This window comes from Erinaceus europaeus, chromosome 16, assembly GCF_950295315.1.
Source record: "Erinaceus europaeus chromosome 16, mEriEur2.1, whole genome shotgun sequence".
Taxonomy (NCBI): Eukaryota; Metazoa; Chordata; class Mammalia; order Eulipotyphla; family Erinaceidae; genus Erinaceus; species Erinaceus europaeus.
In genome coordinates, this window is record NC_080177.1 from 5,356,843 (window position 1) to 5,379,405 (window position 22,563).

The following is a 22,563-nucleotide window of genomic DNA, read 5'->3' on the forward strand; positions in this document are numbered from 1 at the left end:
TCCACGGCAAGTCCCACCCATTCCCCCAACCCTTCATTTCCCCCTTCCTGTTTCCTTCCTCTTTCCTGTCTTTTAATCCATTTCACACCCTCCAGCCTCTCCTCCCTCTCCGAGACATTTCCTGTCCTCCTCCCCCTCCGCCCCTCCCTGTCACCCCCCCAGCCCTGCGGTCTCCCCCAAAGTCCTTGTTCTGAGGGTCCCCTCCCTCCCGGGCCCACCCCCTCCCCAAGTTCCCTCTTCACCCCCCCGGGGTCCCCGCCGGTGCCCCTCCCGCCGCGGGGCGGCCCGGCGACCGCGGGTCCCTTCCCGGAGGGGCGCTCCCGGCCCCCGGCCCCCGGCCCCCGGCCCCCGGCCCCCGGCCCCGCTGCTCGCTCCGGCCGCCGCCGCCCCCCCTCACCGATGGTGGAGATGAAGGTGGTGTTGAAAGCGTCCTCGGAGAAGCGGAACAGGAGGCAGGTCTTGCCCACGCCCGAGTCGCCGATGAGCAGCAGCTTGAAGAGATAGTCGTAGGTCTTCGCCATCTTCTCGCTCCGGCCCTCTGCCCCGGGGAGCGAGCGAGCGAGCCGAGCCGCGGCCACAGGCGGGAGGGGGCCGCGGGCAGGGGGCGTGCCCGCCCAGCCGCCGCGCGCCCCGCCCCGCGCCCCGCCCCGCCTCGTGACGAGGCCTACGCGCCCGCCCCGATCGGCCAATCCGCGGCGTCTGCGTCATCACCGCCCGCGCCCCGGCGGTTTCTGGGACTTGTAGTCTCCCCGAGGAGGCTCGGGCGTGCCCAGCGCGGGCAATCAGGGCTGCCCAGCGGGTTGGTAACAGATGCGCCCTGGGCGGGGTATCCCGGGGGACTCGGCATGTTCTCTCCAGCCGGGAAGGGACGCCGGCTTTGGAGCTCCGCGCGGACCGCAGGGATCTAAACTTAGGGTTTTCTTTGTGTGCGAGTGCCTTTCAAAGTCAGGACCTGGAGATCTGAGTTCAGCGATGCCCGCGTCCATTCCGCCAGGGCCCGAGCGGGGATGCCTGCTTTACCCTCCACCCCCACCCCTGGGTGCTGGGGTGGTCAGGGCGGGGGTCTGCAGGCTGCATTCAGCGGCTTCTGCTCCAGGCCCTGCCAGCACGGCCTCTACCCCAACCCAAGCCCCTCCGTTACAGAGCTTGCAAAGGGTGACTGTGGTGCGAACTTGAACCCCACCCAGGTCCTCGTGCTCACCCACAAAAGACCAGAGCGAAGTACGACGTGCATTGCAGCAGCGGCTGTGCCTTGTACACCTCCACGCAGCAGGCTGGGTGGAAAACCGGGGGGTGGGGACTATTAAGGCTGGTGCTACAGGTCTGCCACGGTGCAAACCCTCCTGTGAGACAGGGAAAGTGAACTTAGAGAAGAGAATTTGCATCCTTTTCTTAAGGGTTTTTTTAAATTTATTTATTTATTCCCTTTTGTTGCCCTTGTTGTTTTATTGTTGTAGTTATTATTGTTGTTGTCGTTGTTGGATAGGACAGAGAGAAATGGAGAGAGGAGGGGAAGACAGAGAGGAGGAGAGAAAGGTAGACACCTGCAGACCTGCTTCACCGCCTGTGAAGCGACTCCCCTGCAGGTGGGGAGCCGGGGTTCGAACCGGGATCCTTATGCCGGTCCTTGTGCTTTGCGCCACCTGCGCTTAACCCGCTGCGCTACAGCCCGACTCCCTGGGTTGTTTTTTTTTTTTTTTTTTTTTTAACCCCTTATTGTTGGACAGAGAGAAATTGAGAGAGGAGGGAGAGATAGTGAGGGAAAGAGACAGAGCCCTGCTTCACCACTCCTGAAGCTTTTCCCCTGCAGATGAGGACCAGGGGCTTGAACCCGGGTCCTTTGAGCACTGTGATGTGTGCGCTTAACCAAGCGTGCCACCACCTGGCCCCTGGTTTGCATTCTTGTCTCTGCTTAAGCGAACATGGGATCTCTGGACCTCAGTTCTCTTGTCTGTAAAATGGGCATGAAGTAAGATGTACCGTTGGGTGGTTCTGAAAATTAAGTGAGCTACTCCTGAATGCTCTTTGCAATCCAGAAGGCATTGTAGAGACAGTGGTCATGGCTCCCAAGGGTCCCACTTACTAGATGTCAAATGAAGAGGCTAAACAGCATTGTGTTTTACTCAAGTTAATCCTCTACTAGTGACTGCACTTAACCGTCCATTGCCGGATTAAGTCTTACTGAAAGGCAGTTTACTGGCTCAGGTTAAGTGGAAGGGTAAGTGAATAAATAACATGGTCCAGAACCAGAAGCCCTATCCACTCAGAATCATCTGCCTCCTCCCCTCTTCTTAGGCTTTAAACATGTCAAGTACTGACATCGGACAGATACCCACATGAGCAAAAGTTCTTTGGAGTCCTCAGAATTTTTTTTTTTTCAAAGACAAAGTGCTGAGGCCAAGATAAGTGGAGACCTACTAGCATATGCATTTACTTTAGATCTAAGGACATGCCTTCTGGAATTCTGTCAGAGGTTACTAAGGGAACCAGTGAACAAAACCATTTGTGGAATAAGACAAAACCTGGGCAGTGAGCTGAACAAGAAAGCAAGCATTTCTAAAGCACACCTTTGGCGCCGTGTAACTTTGGGAACTGTGCCCGTTACATTTTGTGTTTGTCTTGTAGCAGAAGATTCATTTGGCCCTGCGTGGATCTTTACTGTCTATGTGAGTAGATGAAATGACCATTAATTCACACTGATTGTTCACAGGATGCAGAAGGTTGCTCCCAGTCCAAAGTCTATTTCCTAGAACCCAGTTGATGGGAGTAAAAGCCTCAGGGGGGTGAAAGTCGATTTTGAGCCCTTGATAAGGAGGCCTTCTGCCCTCTGGCATGGGATGGGCCTCTGTGACAACCCTTGAGCAAGTTTGTGAACTGGATCCCAGCCAGGGCTGAGCAAGTGTGAACAACTCAGTTCTAGACTTTCATCTTCATTCTGGAAAGGAAGACAACTAATGCTTCAAAGACCAATGGAACTTTTCTTTTTTCCTCTCATAAAAGGTGTGCTGTTCCAGTAACTTCCAGCCCCACTGTCTGCATGACATATTGGCATTCTCTTTCTGTATGAAGATGATCACACTGAGGTGGTAAAGAACTAGGTCCAGTGGAAAAGTTAGAGTTGGGGATTTTCTGGAGAGGGGATTTTCTGGAGATAGTATTTAATGAACACAGACATTGCAGAGGGGTGGGTGGTGGCACACCTGGTTAAGTGCATGTATTACCATGCACAAGGACCCAGGCCCAAGCCCCTGGTCCCCACTTACAGAGGGAAGGCTTCATGAGTGGTGAAGCAGGGCTGCAGGTGTCTCTCTGTCTCTTTTCCTCCCTACCTTCTCTCTCCTCTCAATGTCTCTCTGTCTCTATCCAATAATAAGTAAAGATATTTTTTAAATATTTATTCCCTTTTGTTGCCCTTGTTTTATTGTTGTAGTTATTGTTGTTGTTATTGATGTTGCCGATGTTGGATAGGACAGAGAGAAACGGAGAGAGGAGGGGAAGACAGAGAGGGGGAGAGAAAGATAGACACCTGCAGACCTGCTTCACCGCCTGTGAAGCGACCCCCCTGCAGGTGGGGAGTTGGGGGCTCGAACCGGGATCTTTATGCCGGTCCTTACACTTTGTGCCACCTGCGCTTAACCCGCTGCACTACCGCCCAACTCCCATAAAAATATTTTTTAAAAAAATGAACACAAGGGAGCTGAGTGGTGGCACACCTGGTTAGGTGCACATGCTACAATGCACAAGGACCCAGGTTCTAGCCCCCAGCGCCCCACCTGCAGGGGGAAAGCTTCACAAGCAGTGAAGCAGTGTTGCAGGGGTCTCTCTGTCTCTCTCTCTCTCTATCACCCCCCTTCTCTCTCAATTTCTGGCTGTCTCTATCCAATTAATAAATAGATAATTTAAAAAATGAACACAAAAATTGCAATACAGGTGAGAGCTGGGGTGGAGATAGGGGTTTGATAGGAAGTGAGTGGGAGTACTGTCAAGGGCTGGTGTGCGGCGATACTGCTTCCTGGCCCCTCTCCCTTCATCATCACAACAGCCCTGAGCGGCAGAAGAACAGCAGAACCAAGCCCTTTCACAGCTGGGGACACTGACTTCCCCAGGGTTCCCTGGCTTGTCCCAAAGCACGAAGGCTGGGGCTGGGGAGACACAATGGTTCTGTAAAAGGCTTATATGCCTGAGGCTCTGAGGTCCCGGGTTCAATCCCCAGAATAACCATCAGCCATCCCAGTGGCTCTCTGTGACTTTCTATATCGCTCTCTCATTCAAATAAAATATCTTTAAGCACACACACACACACACACACACACACACACACACACACACACACGCTCCCTGCCCCTCCTCCTGGATCACCATGGCTCCACCCAGTGGGGAGCTGAGTGAGAGGGACTGAGATGAACCCCACAGGAAGAGCAAGTGACCTGTGGTCACAGGCTAGGGTGGAGTATATGGGAACACAGGAGCCCTGGCTGGAGTTGTGTGGTTCTGACTTGGGGTACAGGGTGGTGGGGAGGAATGGGGGGTTCAGATACTCCTGGGGCCCTAGCATATTACTTGCTTTACTCCTCTTCTTTTTGGGGTGCTCAGTGCCAGCTAAGGGTGACCCCGGGGATTGGTCACTGGCAAGTCTTCACTGAGGCAATGCAGAAGCTGCAAGGGAAGCAAAAATGTGGGGGAGAAGTGCAGATGGGGTGGGAGAACCCCTTGGGTGGCCCTGGGGGAGCTTCTGGGTGGTGACCCAGTGAGGCCCTACACATACTTGCTGCTCCTTAGTGTGGCCCCTGGCTGTCTGGAGTTTAGGAATTTTAAAGTCCCTAAAATTCCTGAGGGGAATTCTGGAGCATGCTGGGAATGTGGGAATGAGAAAAAGAAGTCTGTCTCATTTTCACTTTCCTGGGTTTTCTCTCTCCTCGGTGCCTGTAACACTGGGACTTTTTAGCTGGTCTGTCTGTGCACCCTAGAGGAAACATTTCAGCGTTTTGATGGGTTGACTTTCAAGAACTGTTTTAGGCACTGTTGATTCCCCTGTTTGGTTTGTGCAACAAAAATGTCACTTAGAGATTAAATCTGGGCGGGGGCAGTGGCTGTACAACATTTCTGTTGAATCTAGGCACCTCATTCAAAGGACTAGGCAGAGCTGAGGAGAGATAGCTCAGCTGTAGAGCGTGACTTGTATGCCTGAGGGCCCTGCTCTGGCCTCTCATAAAATCAGCACATTGTAAAAAGGAAGGAAGGAACTTGACGAGAAGTGTATTAATGGAGCTGAGAAGGCTATTTCTTCTTCTAAGTGGAATTCCTAAAAGTCCACGTTATTGTGTGACTGTGTCAATGCCTCCCCCCACACACACACACACATTTTATTTTATTTGATAGGAAAGAGAGAAAATAAGATGAGTGGGGAAGAGAGAGAAAGAGACCTGTAGTACTGCTTCACTTCTGGTGAAACTCCCCCCATGCCCATTCCATGCAAGTTGGAGCCAGGAGCTTGTGCCCAGGTCCTGGCGAATGGCGACATATGTGCCACCACCTAGCTGGTGTGGCCGTACTGTCCCTTGTTCATCAGAGCTGTGCCTGGGAATGGGTTCATGTAGGATGCATTTAAAGGGAGGGGCAGACTGCCGGGCTAGCTTCGTGGGCGGAAGAGAGAGACGACCAGGGACACATGGCTGAGTGGTACACGTAGTTCAGTCTTTATTCACGTGGAACGCAGCCCAATCTAAGCTATCTCTAATCACAATCCTGTCCTTATATCTCCTGAGATGGAAGTGTCAGGTCCCAAGAGGATGTACTGTAGGATAGGGGGTGGGGAGATGGAAAAAGCGTGCAAAACAGTGAGGATTAAACCAATGCCCTGGAGGCAGGGCAGTGCTTAGTTAACAGTGGTTATGTAAACAAAATACAGTGTTAAGCAGGGGGGATTAAACCAGTGAAACAGAAGGGGTTTTAGAAGCAGAATTAGAAGCAGACCAACAGCAGACCAGATCTTTTTTGTTTTTGCCAGTTGCCCAAGCCCATCCTGGAGATGTCACTTGCCTGAGGAGTTCTAGAGACAGCAGGGACCCAATCTGATTCTGAAAATGTCGATGGAAACCTTTGACCAGGTTCACAGATGCCGGCAGCTTGGCTGATGGGCCTCTAGGTGACCAAGCAGCTGACCTGCTGTGGCTATGACTGGCGGCACCTGACCCTTCCTGGGCCTGTGACCCGGCTAAGCCTGAGTCCTTCCTGGTGGTGGTGATGCAGAAAGATTTGCCTGGCGGGAGGTCTCTGAGAGCTACAGATGGGTTTGACCAGCACTTTTCATTCTCTGGCTTGTGTCCTTTGTCCCTCACTCATCACAAGCAGGACGCTGCACTGCACCAGCTGAGGCAGTTTCTCTCACCTGCCTCTTCCAGCAGGACATTCATCTTGGTGGCCAGGGCCCCTGCCGCCAAGATGCTACAAACATTTTTTTTAATATTTATTTTATTTATTTATTCCCTTTTGTTGCCCTTGTTGTTTTATTGTTGTAGTTATTATTGTTGTTGTGCTACAAACATTTTTTAAATGATTTTATATGTATTGATTTGATAGGACAGAGAGAAACTGAGAGGAGGAAGGGAGAGTGAGAAGCAGAGAAACACTTGCAGACTTGCTTCACTATCTGTGGAACTCCCCCTCTTCAGGTAGGGACTTGGGGGCTTGAACCTGGGTCCTTGAACCTGCTGCTTAAACCTGAGTGTACCACTGCCTAGCACTACAAAGACACGTGTGTGTGTGTGTGTGTGTGTGTGTGTGTGTGTGTGCGCGCGCGCACACGCGTGGGGTGCGGAGAGGGGGCATGGGGGCCTCTCTCATGTGTAATTTCACCACTCCAGGCTATTTATTTATTTATTTATTTATTTATTTATTTTTGCCAGAGCACTGCTTAACTCTGGCTTATGGTGGTACAGGGAATTGAATCTGGGACCTGGGAGCCTCAGGCATGAGAGTCTGTTTGCAGAAGCATTAAGCTATTTCCCTTGTCCCTTTCATTCTTTAAAACAAAACAAACAAACAAACAAAAAACTTCTAATAGAGTTAGAGAGAGAGAGGAGACCACACCCCGGGAGGCACCCCCAGTACTATGGCTCACCCATGCGGTGCCAAGGCTCTCGCCCCAGACCACACACATGGCAAGCAAGACTCACTGCTTTACCAGACCTGAGAGTGATCCCTCAGCCCCTTAAACGTCTCTGTGTTACCTAAACAAATACATCCACGCACTTTCTAGCCAGTCCAAATTTGCTTCCTTACATTTGAGTGCAAAAACATCCCCTTGCTTAGTTGCTTAAATTAAGTTCGACCAGTTGGCAAAGATAGTATCAGCAAAGATCTGGTCTGCCCCTCCCTTTAAATGCATCCTACATGAACCCATTCCCAGGCACAGCTCTGATGAGCAAGGGACAGACAGCACAGCCACACACGTCAGTGTGAACACATCTGTCCCACCTCTCCTGGGTGCTGGGGCTCGGCCATCTGTTGAGCACAGCTGTGGGCTACAAAGATGTCCTTCATGGTGCTTCTTTCATGGACTGATGACTCAGCCATTGAATAAGTGCTCGCTCTGTTGTCTGATTGTTTGCACACTTCTTTCTCTTGTCCTTGAAAACGTGAGCTCTTTAGGCAAAGGACATCGTCCTATCCTGAGTGCGTTCACCTTGATGCCTTAAGTGTGGTCTAGGTATTGATTTGATTTACTTTTATTTTTGCCACCAGGGTTATTACTGGGGTTCAGGACCCATATGTCAATTCTAGCATTCCTGGTGGCTTCTGCTTCTCCTTCTTCTTCTTCTCCTCCTCCTCCCCTCCCCCCACACTCCTCCTCCTCCTACTTTTTTCTTATAGAGACTGAAAGCACTAAGAAGGGAGAGAGGTGGGAGAGAGAGAGACACCTGTAGCACTGTTCCACCACTCATGGAACTTTGTCCCTGCAGATGGAAACCAGAGGCTTGAACCTGGGTCCTTGTGCATAATAATTGATAATAATGTATGCTTTTTCCCAGGTGTACCACTGCCTGACAGATATATATGTTACCAAGGCCTCTTGTATGGGCAATACCACTGCTCAGAAGCCTTTCACGGGTGAATTTTCTCATTCTTCTACCCTCAGAAGGAGGAGGGGGGGGGGAGAGAGACTGCAGCACTGCTCCATCATCTTTGGACCTACTCTAGGAACTGTTGGTGCTGTTCCCATGAGGTGCCAGGGCTTGAACCAAGGACCTCATACACAGAAGGTAAATACTTTGCCTGGTGAGCTACCCTCTGAGCCCCAGAGAGAGAGAGAGGTACAGAAATACAGAGATACAGAAAGTAAGACCAGAGCACTGCTCAGCTCTGGTTAATGGAGGTGCAGGGAATTGAGCCTGGGACCTCAGAGCCTCAGAGGCATGAAAGTCGTCTGCAGAACCATCTTGCTGTGTCCCCAGCCCGACCTTCCCTTTTTCATTTGCTGGCAGACCTAGCTACGTTTGACCTCACCGACACCTCTCTGCTTGCACTTCACCTGTATTTATGTGTTACTCATCCTCTAAGTGCACTATTCACTGCTGCGTTTAAGAAACTAGAGTGATGATATATTATTTTCCCAAGCTTGTCAAGATCACATTGAATGACAAGCCCTCAAAAAATACCAGTGTCCCTTATTAGTTGTGTGTCATCCAAAAGCACGCTATTTATTTAGTGGCCTACCACTGGGGGGTAATTCTGAAGTTATCTTCATTGGAGAAGAACAAACTGTACTCTTTCCACCCACTGATGTTTCCCTAAAGAAGCACGGAGTGAATGATGTCCGCTCTGACAAATACTCATTAGGCTCGCACTGACGCCTCAGCCAGGCCACCTGGAAACACAAAGAGCTCGGGCCTGATCTCTGCGCTCAGTCACCCCCCAGCTCATTCAAAAGAGAAGTGGCAGGCAAGCAATTTGACTGGTACCTGCAGTGATGATACCGATGGGCCAGGTGTCCGATCTGATTGGATGGATTTGAAATCAGGTAGGTCAATCCCCAACCCTGATTGGCCGATTTGGAATTCTTCTTAGCCAGACTCATTCTGATTGGCTCATTTGGAATTTACGCTTTGTCAGACTCCCACCCTGATTGGTTGACTTTGGCTTCAGTCTGGCCAGACTTCCAAATTGAATTGGCTAGGTGTCCGTTCTGATTATTGGGGTATACATTCTGATTGGCTAGATTTCCCATATGAATGATCACATGCCTTTGCCAAACTGATTTGTTTTTTTTTTTTTCTTACTTATTTATTTTTTTAATTGACAGAGCCAGAAACGTGTTCACATGTGATTTCACTGCTCCTGGACTGCTTTTTCATTCGGAGAGAGGGAAGGGGGAGAGAGGGAGAAAGACCACAGCAGGAGAGCATCCCGTGCAGTGCCAGGGTGAAATAATAATGGCATGATGACATAAAAATAAATAAGCAAATAAAATTGGAAATTCACTGTCAACTTGACTAACAAACCTCTGCAAACCTAGTTCCCAAGGAGTCAGGAGAGGACACTCAGCCCACTCCACCCTTCCCCCAGGCCTGGGCTAATGAACATGGCCGAATGTAGGTCCAGCTGCAGCACAGGACCCTAGAACATGGGCAAGAGCCACAGCCAAGGCCCAGATGAAGGGAGAACTCTTCAGGGAGAGTTTCCAGGTCAGAGGTAACCACTCAATCTCCTAGGCTCACGGAGTTGTAGCTCTATGGGTCGCTCCATTTCTGGGAGGGCCCAGTCCACAGAAGGAGGGGGTAGAGCCTAACTTCCTGGAGAGCAGAGCTCAACATTTTACATATTTATTTATTTTTTTAATATTTATTTATTTATATTCCCTTTTGTTGCCCTTGTTGTTTTTCTTTGTAGTTATTATTGTTGTTATTACTGATGTCATCATTGTTGTACAGGACAGAAAGAAATGTAGAGAGGAGGGGAAGACAGAGAGGGGGAGAGAAAGGCACCTGCAGACCTGCTTCACCACCTGTGAAGAGACTCTTCTACAGGTGGGGAGCCGGGGGCTCGAACCCGGATCCTTACACAGGTCCTTGCGCTTTGCACCACGTGCACTTAACCCGCTGCACTACCACCCAACTCCCAACATCTTACTTATTATTTACTGTGGAACTGGAGCCTTGCACCTGCATGACACCAACTCTCCCAAGACAACCTTTTCATTCAGCGCGAGAGAGACTTTCCCCTGCTTCCATGGCACTTCCACCGAGTGCCAGGGTTTAATCCTGCGCTGTGCACATGGCAAGAGACTTATCCTACCTTATGATCTCTCCAGATAGTTTTTTCTACTAAAAGGTGACTTGGGAGGAAATCATTCTACTTCCTCTTGTATTCTTTCTTCAATAATAAAGTTTCTGAAAATAAATATGAGAGTGAAGTAAGCTCCTCTCATGAGCCCAGGCATGGATTATCTTTCCAGTAGGTCACATGTAGTGGGTGCTGAGTGCAGTTTCTTGTAAGCTTCAATGACTGAAGGAAACCTTATGGGACCAGTTTTAAAATGGATTCTGATTCCCTGGCAAGATCAAGACAGGCTGAAACTCACACTCAGTACCAGAGCCAGTACTAGAAAACTTCTGGAGTACACAGAAGCACTCCAAATAGCTTCAGTAACAAAAACATCTATGTAACCACATGCTCAAGGAATTAGAGAACTCATGACAGGTGAGGTTTAATCCAGCAGCTCAAAGGACCTACCTGGAACCTGGCTTCTGTTCTCTCTCTGTCTCTCGCTGTTTCTTTTTTTCTTTTTTGTGCCTCCAGTGTTATTGCTGGGCTCGGTGCCTGTACTACAAATCCACTGCTCCTGGAAGCCATTTTTTTCCCCCTTTTGTTGACCTTTTTGTTTATTGGTGTTGTTGTTACTATTATTGTTGTCCTTGTTGTTGGATAGGACAAAGAAAAATTGAGAGAGGTGCCGGGCTAGCATGGGCGTGCCTCTTCACAGGTGCGTACTCTCTGGGTTAGAGAGAATGCAACCGGAGCCAGCCTGGGCTGCTACTCACTCAGCAACACGAGAGAGATGACTCAGGAACAGACTCGGATCCGGAAGTGGCAAGTCGGAAATGAAAATGGCTAGGGGTGGAAAAAGGCAAAAGGGGATGGAAAGGCAGGAACTTCCTTAGCAACTGTTGCCAGGGTTTTAACTGGTCAGATTAATAATACCCTGGAGGCAGGGAGGGTCTTGAGGGTAGAAAGAAGATAGATCAAAGGAATGGCATGGGTGGGGATCTTTCAGGCAAAACAATGATTATGTAGACAGTAAGTCTGATAAGACTAGAGGATGGATGTCCCCTCAAGTCAAGCCCTGCCAAGCTCAACCACATACTCACAATTTCCCGACAGAGAGGAGGGGAGAAAGAGAGGGGGTGAGAAAGACACCTGAAGACCTTCTTCACCGCCTGTGAAGTGACTCCCCTACAAGTGGGGAGCCTGGGGCTCGAACAGGGATCCTTACACTGGTCCTTATGCTTTGCGCCACGTGCGCTTAACCCACTGCGCTACCACCCAGCCCCCATCTCTCTCTGTTTCCAGGTGCCTGCTTCCTCAAAGCCTTCAAGGTGTTTCTTTCAACAGGTTTGCCCCTTCTGGTTACAAAATACCTTCCTGAAACTCCTGGGGCATCTAGCTTCCAAATTCAAATGCAGAGATGCTTCCTTATTAAGGGTACAAATAAACATCGCAGAAGCTTTCTGAATTCTGAGTGGCCTCGTGGAAATCCAAGATAATGGTCCAGGTCATCTGGCTTCAGCGGGGAAGTGGGCAGTTTCACTCTAAGTCACAGGGTTCTGTTGAAAATAGAGAATACAGGGGTCAGGAGATAAATCAGCCAGGAGAGCACATGACTTAAGATCTGAGAGACCTGGGTTCAAGCCCTGGTACCGCATGGGAGCACCATGGACAGCACTGGGCAGTTCCATGGGTGGTAGAGTGATGTGGTGGTTTCTCTCTCTCCTCTGTCTCTGCTTTCTTCTACCTCTCTTTCTCTAAAATAAGGAATAAGAAAATAATGGCATGGGGAGGTGTCATGCATGTGCTAAGTCCTTGTATTGCACTAAGAGAGAAAGAATAGAGGTTGTGCGGTGGTACTTGTTTGAGCACATACCATCACGCACAAGGACCCATGATCAAGCCCCAGTCCCCACCTGAAGGGGGGAAGCTTTGTGAGTGGTGAAGCAGTGCTGCAGGTGTCTCTCTCTCTCTCCCCCCTCTCTCTTCTTCATTCCATCTCAATTTCTCTCTGTCTCTATCTAATAAATACATTAAAATATGTCATCGAAGCCCCCACACCTATGGACATCTAATCTTTGACAAAGGGGCCCAGACTATTACATGGGGAAAGCAGAGTCTCTTCAACAAATGGTGTTGGAAACAATGGGTTGAAACATGCAGAAGAATGAAACTGAACCACTGTATTTCACCAAATACAAAAGTAAATTCCAAGTGGATCAAGGACTTGGATGCTAGACCACAAACTATCAAATACTTAGATGAAAATATTGGCAGGACTCTTTTCCACATAAATTTTAAAGACATTTTCAATGAAATGAATCCAATTACAAAGAAGACTAAAGCAAGTATAAACCTATGGGACTACATCAAATTAAAAAGCTTCTTCACAGCAAAAGAAACCACTACCCAAACCAAGAGACCCCTCACAGAATGGGAGAAGATCTTTACATGCCATACATCTGACAAGAGTTTAATAACCAACATATATAAAGAGCTTGCCAGACTCAACAACAAGACAACAAATAACCCCATCCAAAAATGGGGGGAGGACATGGACAGAATATTCACCACAGAAGAGATCCAAAAGGCCAAGAAACACATGAAAAAATGCTCCAAGTCTCTGATTGTCAGAGAAATGCAAATCAAGACAACAATGAGATATCACTTCACTCCTGTGAGAATGTCAGACATCAGAAAAGGTAACAGCAGCAAATGCTGGAGAGGGTGTGGGGTCAAAGGAACCCTCCTATACTGCTGGTGGGAATGTCAATGGGTCCATCCTCTGTGGAGAACAGTCTGGAGAACTCTCAGAAGGCTAGAAATGGACCTACCCTATGACCCTGCAATTCCCCTCCTGGGGATATATCCTAAGGAACCCAACACATCCATCCAAAAAGATCTGTGTACACATATGTTCTTGGCAGCACAATTTGTAATAGCCAAAACCTGGAAGCAACCCAGGGGTCCAACAACAGATGAGTGGCTAAGCAAGTTGTGGTATATATACACAATGGAATACTACTTAGCTGTAAAAAATGGTGACTTCACCGTTTTCAGATGATCTTGGATGGACCTTGAAAAAATCATGTTGAGTGAAATAAGTCAGAAATAGAAGAATGAATATGGGATGATCTCACTCTCAGGCCGAAGTTGAAAAACAAGATTAGAAAAGAAAACACAAGTCGAACCTGAAATGGAATTGGAGTATTACACCAAAGTAAAAGACTCTGGGGTGGGTGGGTGGGGAGAATACAGGTCCATGAAGGATGATAAATGACATAGTGGGGGTTGTATTGTTAAATGGGAAGCTGGGGAATGTTATGCATGTACAAACTATTGTATTTACTGTTGAATGTAAAACATTAATTCCCCAATAAAGAAATAAATAAAAAAAGAAAGAAAAGAAAACACAAGTAGAACCTGAACTGGAATTGGCGTATTGCACCAAAGTAAAAGACTCTGGGGTGGGTGGGTGGGGAGAATACAGATCCATGAAGGATGATAAATGACATAGTGGGGGTTGTATTGTTAAATGGGAAACTGGGGAATGTTATGCATGTACAAACTATTGTATTTACTATTGAATGTAAAACATTAATTCCTCAATAAAGAATTTTAAAAAAGGTAATATATATATATATATATATGTAATTGAAAAAGATATAGTAATTCCCCAATAAAGAAATAAATTAAAAAAAGAAAAAGATATATGATTAAAGGAGATAAAGCCAAGGAAGTAATAAATGGACATGTTTCCAAGAAGGATGGCAGAGGACCTAGAGGGGTAGTATTGTTTTATGGAAAACTGGGAAATGTTATGCATGTACAAACTATTGTATTTACTGTCGAATATAAACATTAATTCCACAATAAAGAAATAAAGACAATAAAAATAAAAATAAATGGACATGTTTGTTCCCATGTCAAGTGCATATGAGTATTTGTATCAAAGGTGTTAAGTGGTTGGTTGTGTTGGAATTTCTAGAAAAGCCATGGCACTGACTCCAGGAACATTCTGACTTGTCATTCTCTTTAGCAGATAGATTAATGCTGAGCCAAGAAGAAGGGACTTTTTTTTTTTTTTTTTGATAGAGCGAAATTGAGAGGAATGGGGAATATAGAGAGGGGAGAGACAGAGACACCTGCAAACCTGCTTCATGGCTTGTGAAGTGACCCTCTGCAAGTGGGGAGCTAGGGTCTTCATACCATGTGCGTTTAACCCAGTGTACCACAGCCCAGCCCCACCACCACCCCTTTTTAAATCTTTTTACTTGATAGGACAGAAAGAAATGGAGATGGCAGGGGGAGTTGGAGAGGGAGAGAGAGAAAGAAAGGGAAAGAGAGAGAGAAATCTATAGGCCTGCTTCACCAACAGTGAGGCTTCCTCCTTGCAGGTGGGGGACCAAGGGATTGAACCTGGGATCTTACGAAGCATTCGTTTCTTAAGGAAAGGGGGGATGATCCAGAGCAAAAATGAGCATAAGCACCTGGACACCCGATCCCTTTTCTAACCCTGTAGTCAACCCTCCACTCGGGTTAAACACCTTGGCAGCCTCGAACTTGTCAACTTCTCTCCAGGGCTCTGACAAGTTTGTGCTGGGATGTGAGAATAGAAAGAGGATGGAGGGAGTCGGGTGGTAGCGTAGCGGGTTAAGCACACACGGCACAAAGCGCAAGAACTGGCACAAGGATCCTTGTTCGAGCCCCAGGCAACCCACCTGCAGGGGAGTCGCTTCACAGGTGGTGAAGCAGGTCTGCAGGTATCTGTCTTTCTCTCCTTGTCTCTGTCTTCCCTTCCTCTCTGTCCTATCCAACAATGACGACATCAGTAACAACAACAATAGTAACTACAACAATAAAACAACAAGGACAACAAAAGGGAAAATAAATAAATATTAAAAATTACCCCCCCCCCAAAAAAAAAGAGAAAGAAAGAAAGGACAGAATGAAGCCTTGGGTGACAGGTCGGCCTCTGGCTGACTAGCAAACACAAGGTCAACACCACTTAGTTGTGCTTCAGTTTTCTCCCAGAAGAGGAGGGCTGGATTTGATACAGGGTCCCACAGCAGATCCCTATGGAGGGGGTGGTGGGTAGACGGGGTGGGGGACTCCAGTCTTCTAGGGCATCTAGTCCTCCTGATGAACCATGGGGGGGTTACCTCAGCTGGGAGGCTGAGCAGGTCCCAGGGAGGCTGGCTGGGTGTGGTGCTCAGGAAGGGGCCGAGTAACCTAGTTCCTTGTTCTAAAGAGCATTCGATTCACCCTATGACTCAGTTGCCAGTACTTCTCTCTTTCCAAGGAGTCCAAAGTTTCAGTCCTCAGTTAAGGGCAATTAGAATGTACACAGTTGTCAATCTACAAGGCTACGAGAATATATATAATCAGCTTTGTCAAATCCCATCAGATTCCTTACTATGGATAACCATTTCTCGAATGGCCTTACACATAATTTTCCCTCTAATATAATAGCAGTAAGAAGGTAAGGGACTGTTTTTATTTTATTTTTCCATCAGGGTTATCGCTGGGGCTCATTGCCTGCACAACTCCACTGCTTCCAACGGCCACTTCTTTCTTTCTTTCTTTCTTTTTTAATTTCTGTATTGGGAAATTAATGGTTTATAGCCAACAGTAAAATGAAATACAATAGTTTGTACAGGTGTAATATTTCTCAGTTTTCCACATTTCCATTCAAACCCCACTAGGTCCTCCTCTGCCATCATGCTCCCCCACCCCAGAGTCTTTTACTTTGTTGCAAAACACCAACTCCAGTCCAGGTGGCCATTTAATTAATTAATTAATTTTTCTTTTCATACAGAGGGTGAAAGACAGAGTCAGAGAGGGAGAGAGAGAAGGGAAGAAAACACTGCAGCACCAACCCATTGCTTCTGAATCTCCCTGACTGCAGGCGTCCTCATGTGCTGGCCCAGGGCTCGAACCCAGACCCTTGCACATAGTAACATGTATGCTTCATCGGTGAGCCACCTGCCGGCTCTCTGAGTCTATTTTTAAAGATGTAGTTATGTGTTTTATTACGAGACAGAATGAGGAAGGGGAGAGAGAGAGACCAGACCACTGCTCAGCTCTGGCTAGATTGCATGGTGCAAGACTGAACTTGTGGTCGAGTGATAAGGGCTTTTTAATTTTTTTTTCTGCCAGGGTTTTCACTGGTATTTCTTTCTTTCTTTTTAAAAAATATTTTTTAACTATTTATTCATTGGATAAAGATAGAAACTGAGGGAGTCGGGCTGTAGAGCAGAGGGTTAAGCGCAGGTGGCGCAAAGCACAAGGACCGGCAGAAGGATCCCGGTTCAAGCCCCGGCTCCCCACCTGCAGGGGAGTCGCTTCACAGGTGGTGAAGCAGGTCTGCAGGTGTCTATCTTTCTCTCCCCCTCTCTGTCTTCCCCTCCTCTCTCCATTTCTCTCTGTCCTATCCAACAATGACGACAACAATAATAACTACAACAATAAAACAACAACAAGGGCAACAAAAGGGAATAAATAAAATAAATATTTAAAAAAAAGATAGAAACTGAGATGGAAGGGGGAGATAGAAAGGGAGACACAAAAACAGCTGCAACACTGTTTCAACCCTCAGCAGGTCATGTGTGTGCCCTCCCCCAGGGGGGAAGCAGGGCTAGAACCCAGGTTCTTGCACATGGGAATGTGTGTGCACTCAACCAGGTGTGCTACCTCTTGGCCCCCTTTACTGGGGGTTTTCGCCTACATGATCCCACTGCTTTCAGTGACTTAGTTATTCTGCCAATAGATTGAGAGTGGGAGAGAAATAAAGAGCGAAAAAGAGACACAGAAAGAGAGAGGGAGAGAGAAAAGCACCAAAGCTCCACAGCTCTGGAGGCTTCCTGCCCGAATGGCGCTCCTCTGTGGTGGCCAGATTGAACCCTGGCTCCTCGTACAGGGTGAACCATCTCCTGGTTCCCCTGCAGTAAGGGTTTTTTTTTTTTTTGAATGTTTTTATATTTATTTATTCCCTTTTATTGCCCTTGTTGTAGTTATTATTGTTGTTGTTATTGATGTCGTTGTTGGATAGGACAGAGAGAAATGGAGAGAGGAGGGGCAGACAGAGAGGGGGAGAGAAAGACAGACACCTGCAGACCTGCTTCACCGCCTGTGAAGCGACTCCCTTGCAGGTGGGGAGCCAGGGGCTCGAACTTGGATCCTTACTTGGGTCTTTGTGCTTTGCGCCATGTACGCTTAACCCACTGCGCTACCTCCCGACTCCCCACAGTGAGGGTTTTTTATGAAGAGATATCAGGGGGCCAGGCGGTCGAGCACCTGGTTAAGCGCGCACATTACAGTGCTCAAGGACCCAGGCTCGAGCCCCCGGTCCCCTCCTACAGGAGGAAAACTTGACGAGTGGTGAGGCAGGGCTGCAGGTGTCTGTCTCGCCTTCTCAATCTCCCCCTCCCCTCTCAATTTCTCTCTGTCTCTATCCAATACTAAGTAAATAAAAATCAATCAATGAAAAGGGATCAGAGAAGAGACTCCGGAACCCATCTTTCTTCCTCATTGGGAAAAACTGAGGCGTCAATCTGGAATCAGATGGAATGCTGTTTACGAGCTTGTGAGAGCTGCCTTTCTACACACCCGTCACAGCCGAGCAGCATTCTGCAGGAACGAGACTGGTCCGACTCTCTGGGGGCCCAGGATGCAAGTTCAGATAAAGAAACGCCGCTAGTGAAATCCCAGCCGCAGTCATTTCCCGCCCTTGGCTCCAGTCTCTCTGTGACCTAATTAGGCCTGTTTGGGGAGGTGGGGAGGGAGGATCGCCACGTCTTATTTTGGCAATGAATGGCATCATTCCGCGTTTAATATTCATTGAGGCTTTCATGAAACCGAGAGGCTTCCATATGTCTCGAGAGCAAAACATTTGTGTTTGCCATCTGCCGCTCAAGAATCGTTCGTCGTTGCAAAAGAAAGCCAATCGCTTGGTTCTTTAATCGCTTCAGGGCCAGGCTGTGCTGTCGGGGGACCATGGAAGACCCAGCTCAGTGCTAACAGAGGACTCGTTGCTTTGCCATCCCCTCAAAGGGCTCCAGAAGGAAGCAGGGAAGCAACTGAAGACTGAGTCTATGAACGTGAGCGGGGCTCGCATGAAAGAGGTTCACGTTTCAAAGCTGAGCAATACTGTAGTCAAAATAAAATAAAATAAAATAAAATAAGATAAAATAAAATAAAATAAAATTGAGTGGTCCAAGATGTGGTCCAATGGTTAAAGCATTGTATGAAGTCCTGAATTTGACTCTCAGCATCACAAATGCCATGGTGATGCTCTGGTCCATCCCCCCCCATCCCACCCCCGCCTTGTGTTAATAAACAGATAAACCAGGGGCTGGGTGGTAGCACACACTACATTGCGCAAGGACCCATGTTCCAATCTCTGGTCCACACCAGTGGGGGAAGCTTCATGAGTGGTGGAGCAGTGCTGTAGGTTCTCTCCCTCTCCCTCTCCTCTCCCTCTCCCTCTCCCTCTCCCTCTCCCTCTCCCTCTCCCTCTCCCTCTCCCTCTCCCTCTCCCTCTCCCTCTCCCTCTCCCTCTCCCTCTCCCTCTCTCTCTCTCCTCTCTCTCTGTCCCCAGCAAAAAGAAAAATGGCAGCTGGGAACAGTGGAACCGTGCAGTTATCGAGCCCTGGAAATAACACTGGTGGGGAAAAAAAACTGGAACCCTAAGCATATCTTTGCCTTTTGAACTTCAGGCAAATATCAATGGAAGATGTATGAGACATTTAAAATATATATTTATGATTTTTAAGTTGATAGGACAGAGAGAAATTGAGAGGGAGGGAGAGACAAAGAGAGACATCTGCAGCCCTACTTCACTACTCAGGAAGCTTCCCCCCTGTAGGTGGGGAGTGGAGGCTTGTTGTATGCTTTACATTGGGTTGTTCTAGCTCTCCCCCTGCCAAGAAAATTGGTTCAGTCCTGCTAGTTTTCGCAGGCCCACTTGTCCCCACCCCAAGGAACCCCGAGAGAGTTCCAGAGTTTCAGAGTTCGAGAGTGCTTGGCGCCGCTGCGGGGGAAAGAGGCAACAGAGTTTTGTTTGGTGATTAGTTTGGGTTAGTTTATGAATCGTTGTTCCTGAATAAATAAATACAGCTTCCCTGCCCAGCCGTATGTCTCTGGTCGTCTCTGTTACCCGCCCGTGAAGCTAGCCCGGCCTGCAGGAGCCTCCGAATTTTAACAACAGAGGCTACAACTGGGTCCTTGCCCATTGCAACATGTGCGCTCAACCAGGTGTGCCACTGCTTGGTCCTGAGACGATTCTAAGAAGACAGGATCTAGAGCACTTGGATTTATTTTATTTTGTTTTATTCTATATCTTATTTTATTTAATGTAGAAAGAAAGGCCAGGTGAGGGTGCACTTGATTAAGTGCACACATTACAGTGCATGAGGACATGGGTTCAAGCCCCTGTTCCCTACCTGCAGGGGGAAAGCTTCACAGGTGGTGAAGCAGGACTGCAGGCGTCTTTCTGTCTCTTGCCCTGTCTTTATCTCCCCTCCCCTCTCAACTTGTCTCTGTCTTTATTCAATAATAAATAATTAAATAACTAAAGAGAGAGAGACCACAACATTCAACTTTCCTTTCATGCCATGAGTGGGCTTGAACCTGGGTCTTGCACATGACAAAGCAGTGCGCTATCAAAGTAAGCTATTCCACCAGCCCTAGAACAAACACCTGGCTTTACAGTCAGTAGCACACCAGTTAACTCTTGTACTCATGACACCATAGGAATGTGACTCAATATCTACCAGGCCAGAAAAAGAAGGGAGAGAGAGAGAGAGATACAGATAGATAGATAGAGAGAGGGGGGTGTACGTTCTCCTTGAGCTCAGTATATACATGCAGAAAGTAAATTACTCTGGATCACCCAGGATCTAATTGCCCCAGCCCTGGACTCTGTATGTGCTGTCCCTGCCTCCCCTCTTCTCACCAGTTTACCAGTTTCTTGAATGGTGGACTAATTTCACTCCATCATCTCTCTCCAGCCTGTGGAAAAGCACTATGCCCTCAATCGGGAGCAACCCTGACTAACAGCGCTTAGCTGCAAGAGGACGCTGTAGACTTCAGTTACTGGAGCTTTCTCCCACCACCCCTTCTCCCAGCAAAATGTTATTCCTTGGGGTTTCTAGCCTACAAAGTGTCAGAACTAGTTAGATCTCGGACCAGCTGTGAGATCCTGACCTCAGGGGATCTCCCACATATAAGACCGTTGCCTATGTAACGTACTATAAACCTGGACACATAGAAACCATTGGGTGGGAGACTGAGGAGACAGCACGACAGTTCTGCAGAAGACCTGCAAACCCAAAACTCTAAGATTTCTGATTCAATCCCCAACACCACCACACTCCGAAGCTGAACAATGCTCTGGTCATTTTTGGTATGTCTTTCTTTCTGTATTTATATTTCATTACAATTAAGTAAATAATTTTTTTGCCTCCTTTTTTATTGCTGGGGCTCAGTGCCTGCATCATGAAGACACTGCTCCTGGAGACCATTTTTTTCTCCTTTTGTTGCTGTTGTTGTAGCCTTGTTGTGGTTATTATCATTGTTGTTGTTATTGATGTCGTCGTTGTTGGATAGGACAGAGAGTAATGGAGAGAGGAGGGGAAGACAGAGGGGGGGAGAGAAAGACAGACACCTGCAGACCTGCTTCACCGCCTGTGAAGCGACTCCCCTGCAGGTGGGGAGCCGGGGGCTCGAACCGGGATCCTTCCGCCGGTCCTTGTGCCTTGCGCCACATGCTACCGCCCGACCCCCAGTAAATAATTTTTTTTAAATAAATATAAGAAGGGGGAAAAGGAAAGAAGGAAAATATTTTCCCCTCATGTCTCCAAAGCTTGGGTGACACCGCATCAAGCAGACGGCAGTGAGACAAGCAGAAAGTGTGTCAATGTCAAGGGTGCAAAGCCCTAAGAACCACCGTTCCCAGAGAGTTTGCATGGACAGCACCTCAGAACCTTTAGCGAGTTGCCTGTGAGTCCCCAGAACAGGGTGGGGTGCACAGTCCCCCCTCCAACCTTATGCCCTCAGCACCCTCCCCCAGCAATGGCTTGTCTCCAGGGGTCTGTGATCTGCAGGACGCAGGTGGGGAGAGGGTGATTCATCGAAAGCCGTTCTTTCAGGTAGAAGATGTCAAGTACACAGCCCCACACACGGTCAGAAGGAGCTTCAGCCAAGTGACAGGAAGTTGCCGAGTAGTAAGGTGGCACGCACAGCTGGCGTTCCCTGCAGACTGGACCCGGAAGGCCTGTCCCTTCTGCTGGCCCGTCGCCATCGCCATCACACAGAATCTGGTGCCAGGTAATTAAGCCAATACTCGTGCTTTTTTTTCTTTTGCATTTTGAGTCAGCTATGGGATCTGTGACAGGACATCGTTGTGGTACCCGGACTAGTTTCCTCTTTTGACCTCTAAAAACCTGCAAAACGGTGCACAATACAGCGCTTCTAAAGATGAATGACTTAAATGTCTTGAGGCCATGTTTATATTCGCATGCTTCGCTGAATGACTAGCATGGGGTTTGGCGTGTATCTGGCATCTCGTGGTAAATAGTTTTGCAGAAATTAATAGGCAATTTGACTTTGATAAGATGAAATGAGGGGGGAGTCGGGCGGTAGCGCAGTAGGTTGAGCGCACATGGCGCAAAGCTACAAGGACCGGCATAAGGATCCCGGTTCGAGCCCGGGCTCCCCACCTGCAGGGGAGTCGCTTCACAGGCGGTGAGGCAGGTCTGCAGGTATCTGTCTTTCTCTCCCCCTCTCTGTCTTCCCCTCCTCTCTCCATTTCTCTCTGTCCTATCCAACAACAATAACTACAACAACAATAAAACAACAAGGGCAACAAAAGGAAATAAATAAATATTTTTTAAAAAGATGAAATGAGGGAGGATCCAGGTAATAGTGCACCTGGTTGAGCACACACATCACAGAATGCAAGGACTCGGTTCAAGCCATGGGTCCCTACCCACAGTGGGGAAGCTTAAATTTAACAAGAGGTGAAACAGAGCTGCAAGTGTTTCTCTCCCTCTCTGTTTCCCCCTTCCCCCTCAATCTTTCTCTCTGTCTCTGACTCTATAAAAAAGAAGGAGGAGGGAGTCGGGTGGGACTGCAGTGGGTTAAGCACAGGTGGCACAAAACGCAAGGACTGGCGTAAGGATCTCCACCTGCAGGGGAGTCGCTTCACAGGCGGTGAAGCAGGTCTGCAGGTGTCTGTCTTTCTCTCCCCCTCTCTGTCTTCTCTTCCTCTCTCCATTTCTCTCTGTCCTATCCAACAAC

The 22,563-nt window shown here is 48.2% G+C and overlaps 2 protein-coding genes across 2 annotated transcripts in view; one reads left to right on the top strand and one right to left on the bottom strand.

The window, feature by feature from the left end:
* The window catches only part of RAB8B (RAB8B, member RAS oncogene family), a 72,924-nt gene extending 72,304 nt beyond the window's left edge, over positions 1-620 (bottom strand). The window contains exon 1 of the mRNA XM_060174360.1: positions 398-620. Coding sequence (XP_060030343.1) covers positions 398-521 — 124 coding nt within the window. The 5' untranslated portion in view covers positions 522-620. The remainder of the gene's footprint in view (positions 1-397) is intronic.
* Positions 1-22,563, top strand: part of RPS27L (ribosomal protein S27 like) — a 63,374-nt gene that overhangs the window by 14,691 nt on the left and 26,120 nt on the right. The gene's annotated exons all lie outside the window — the stretch shown is intronic.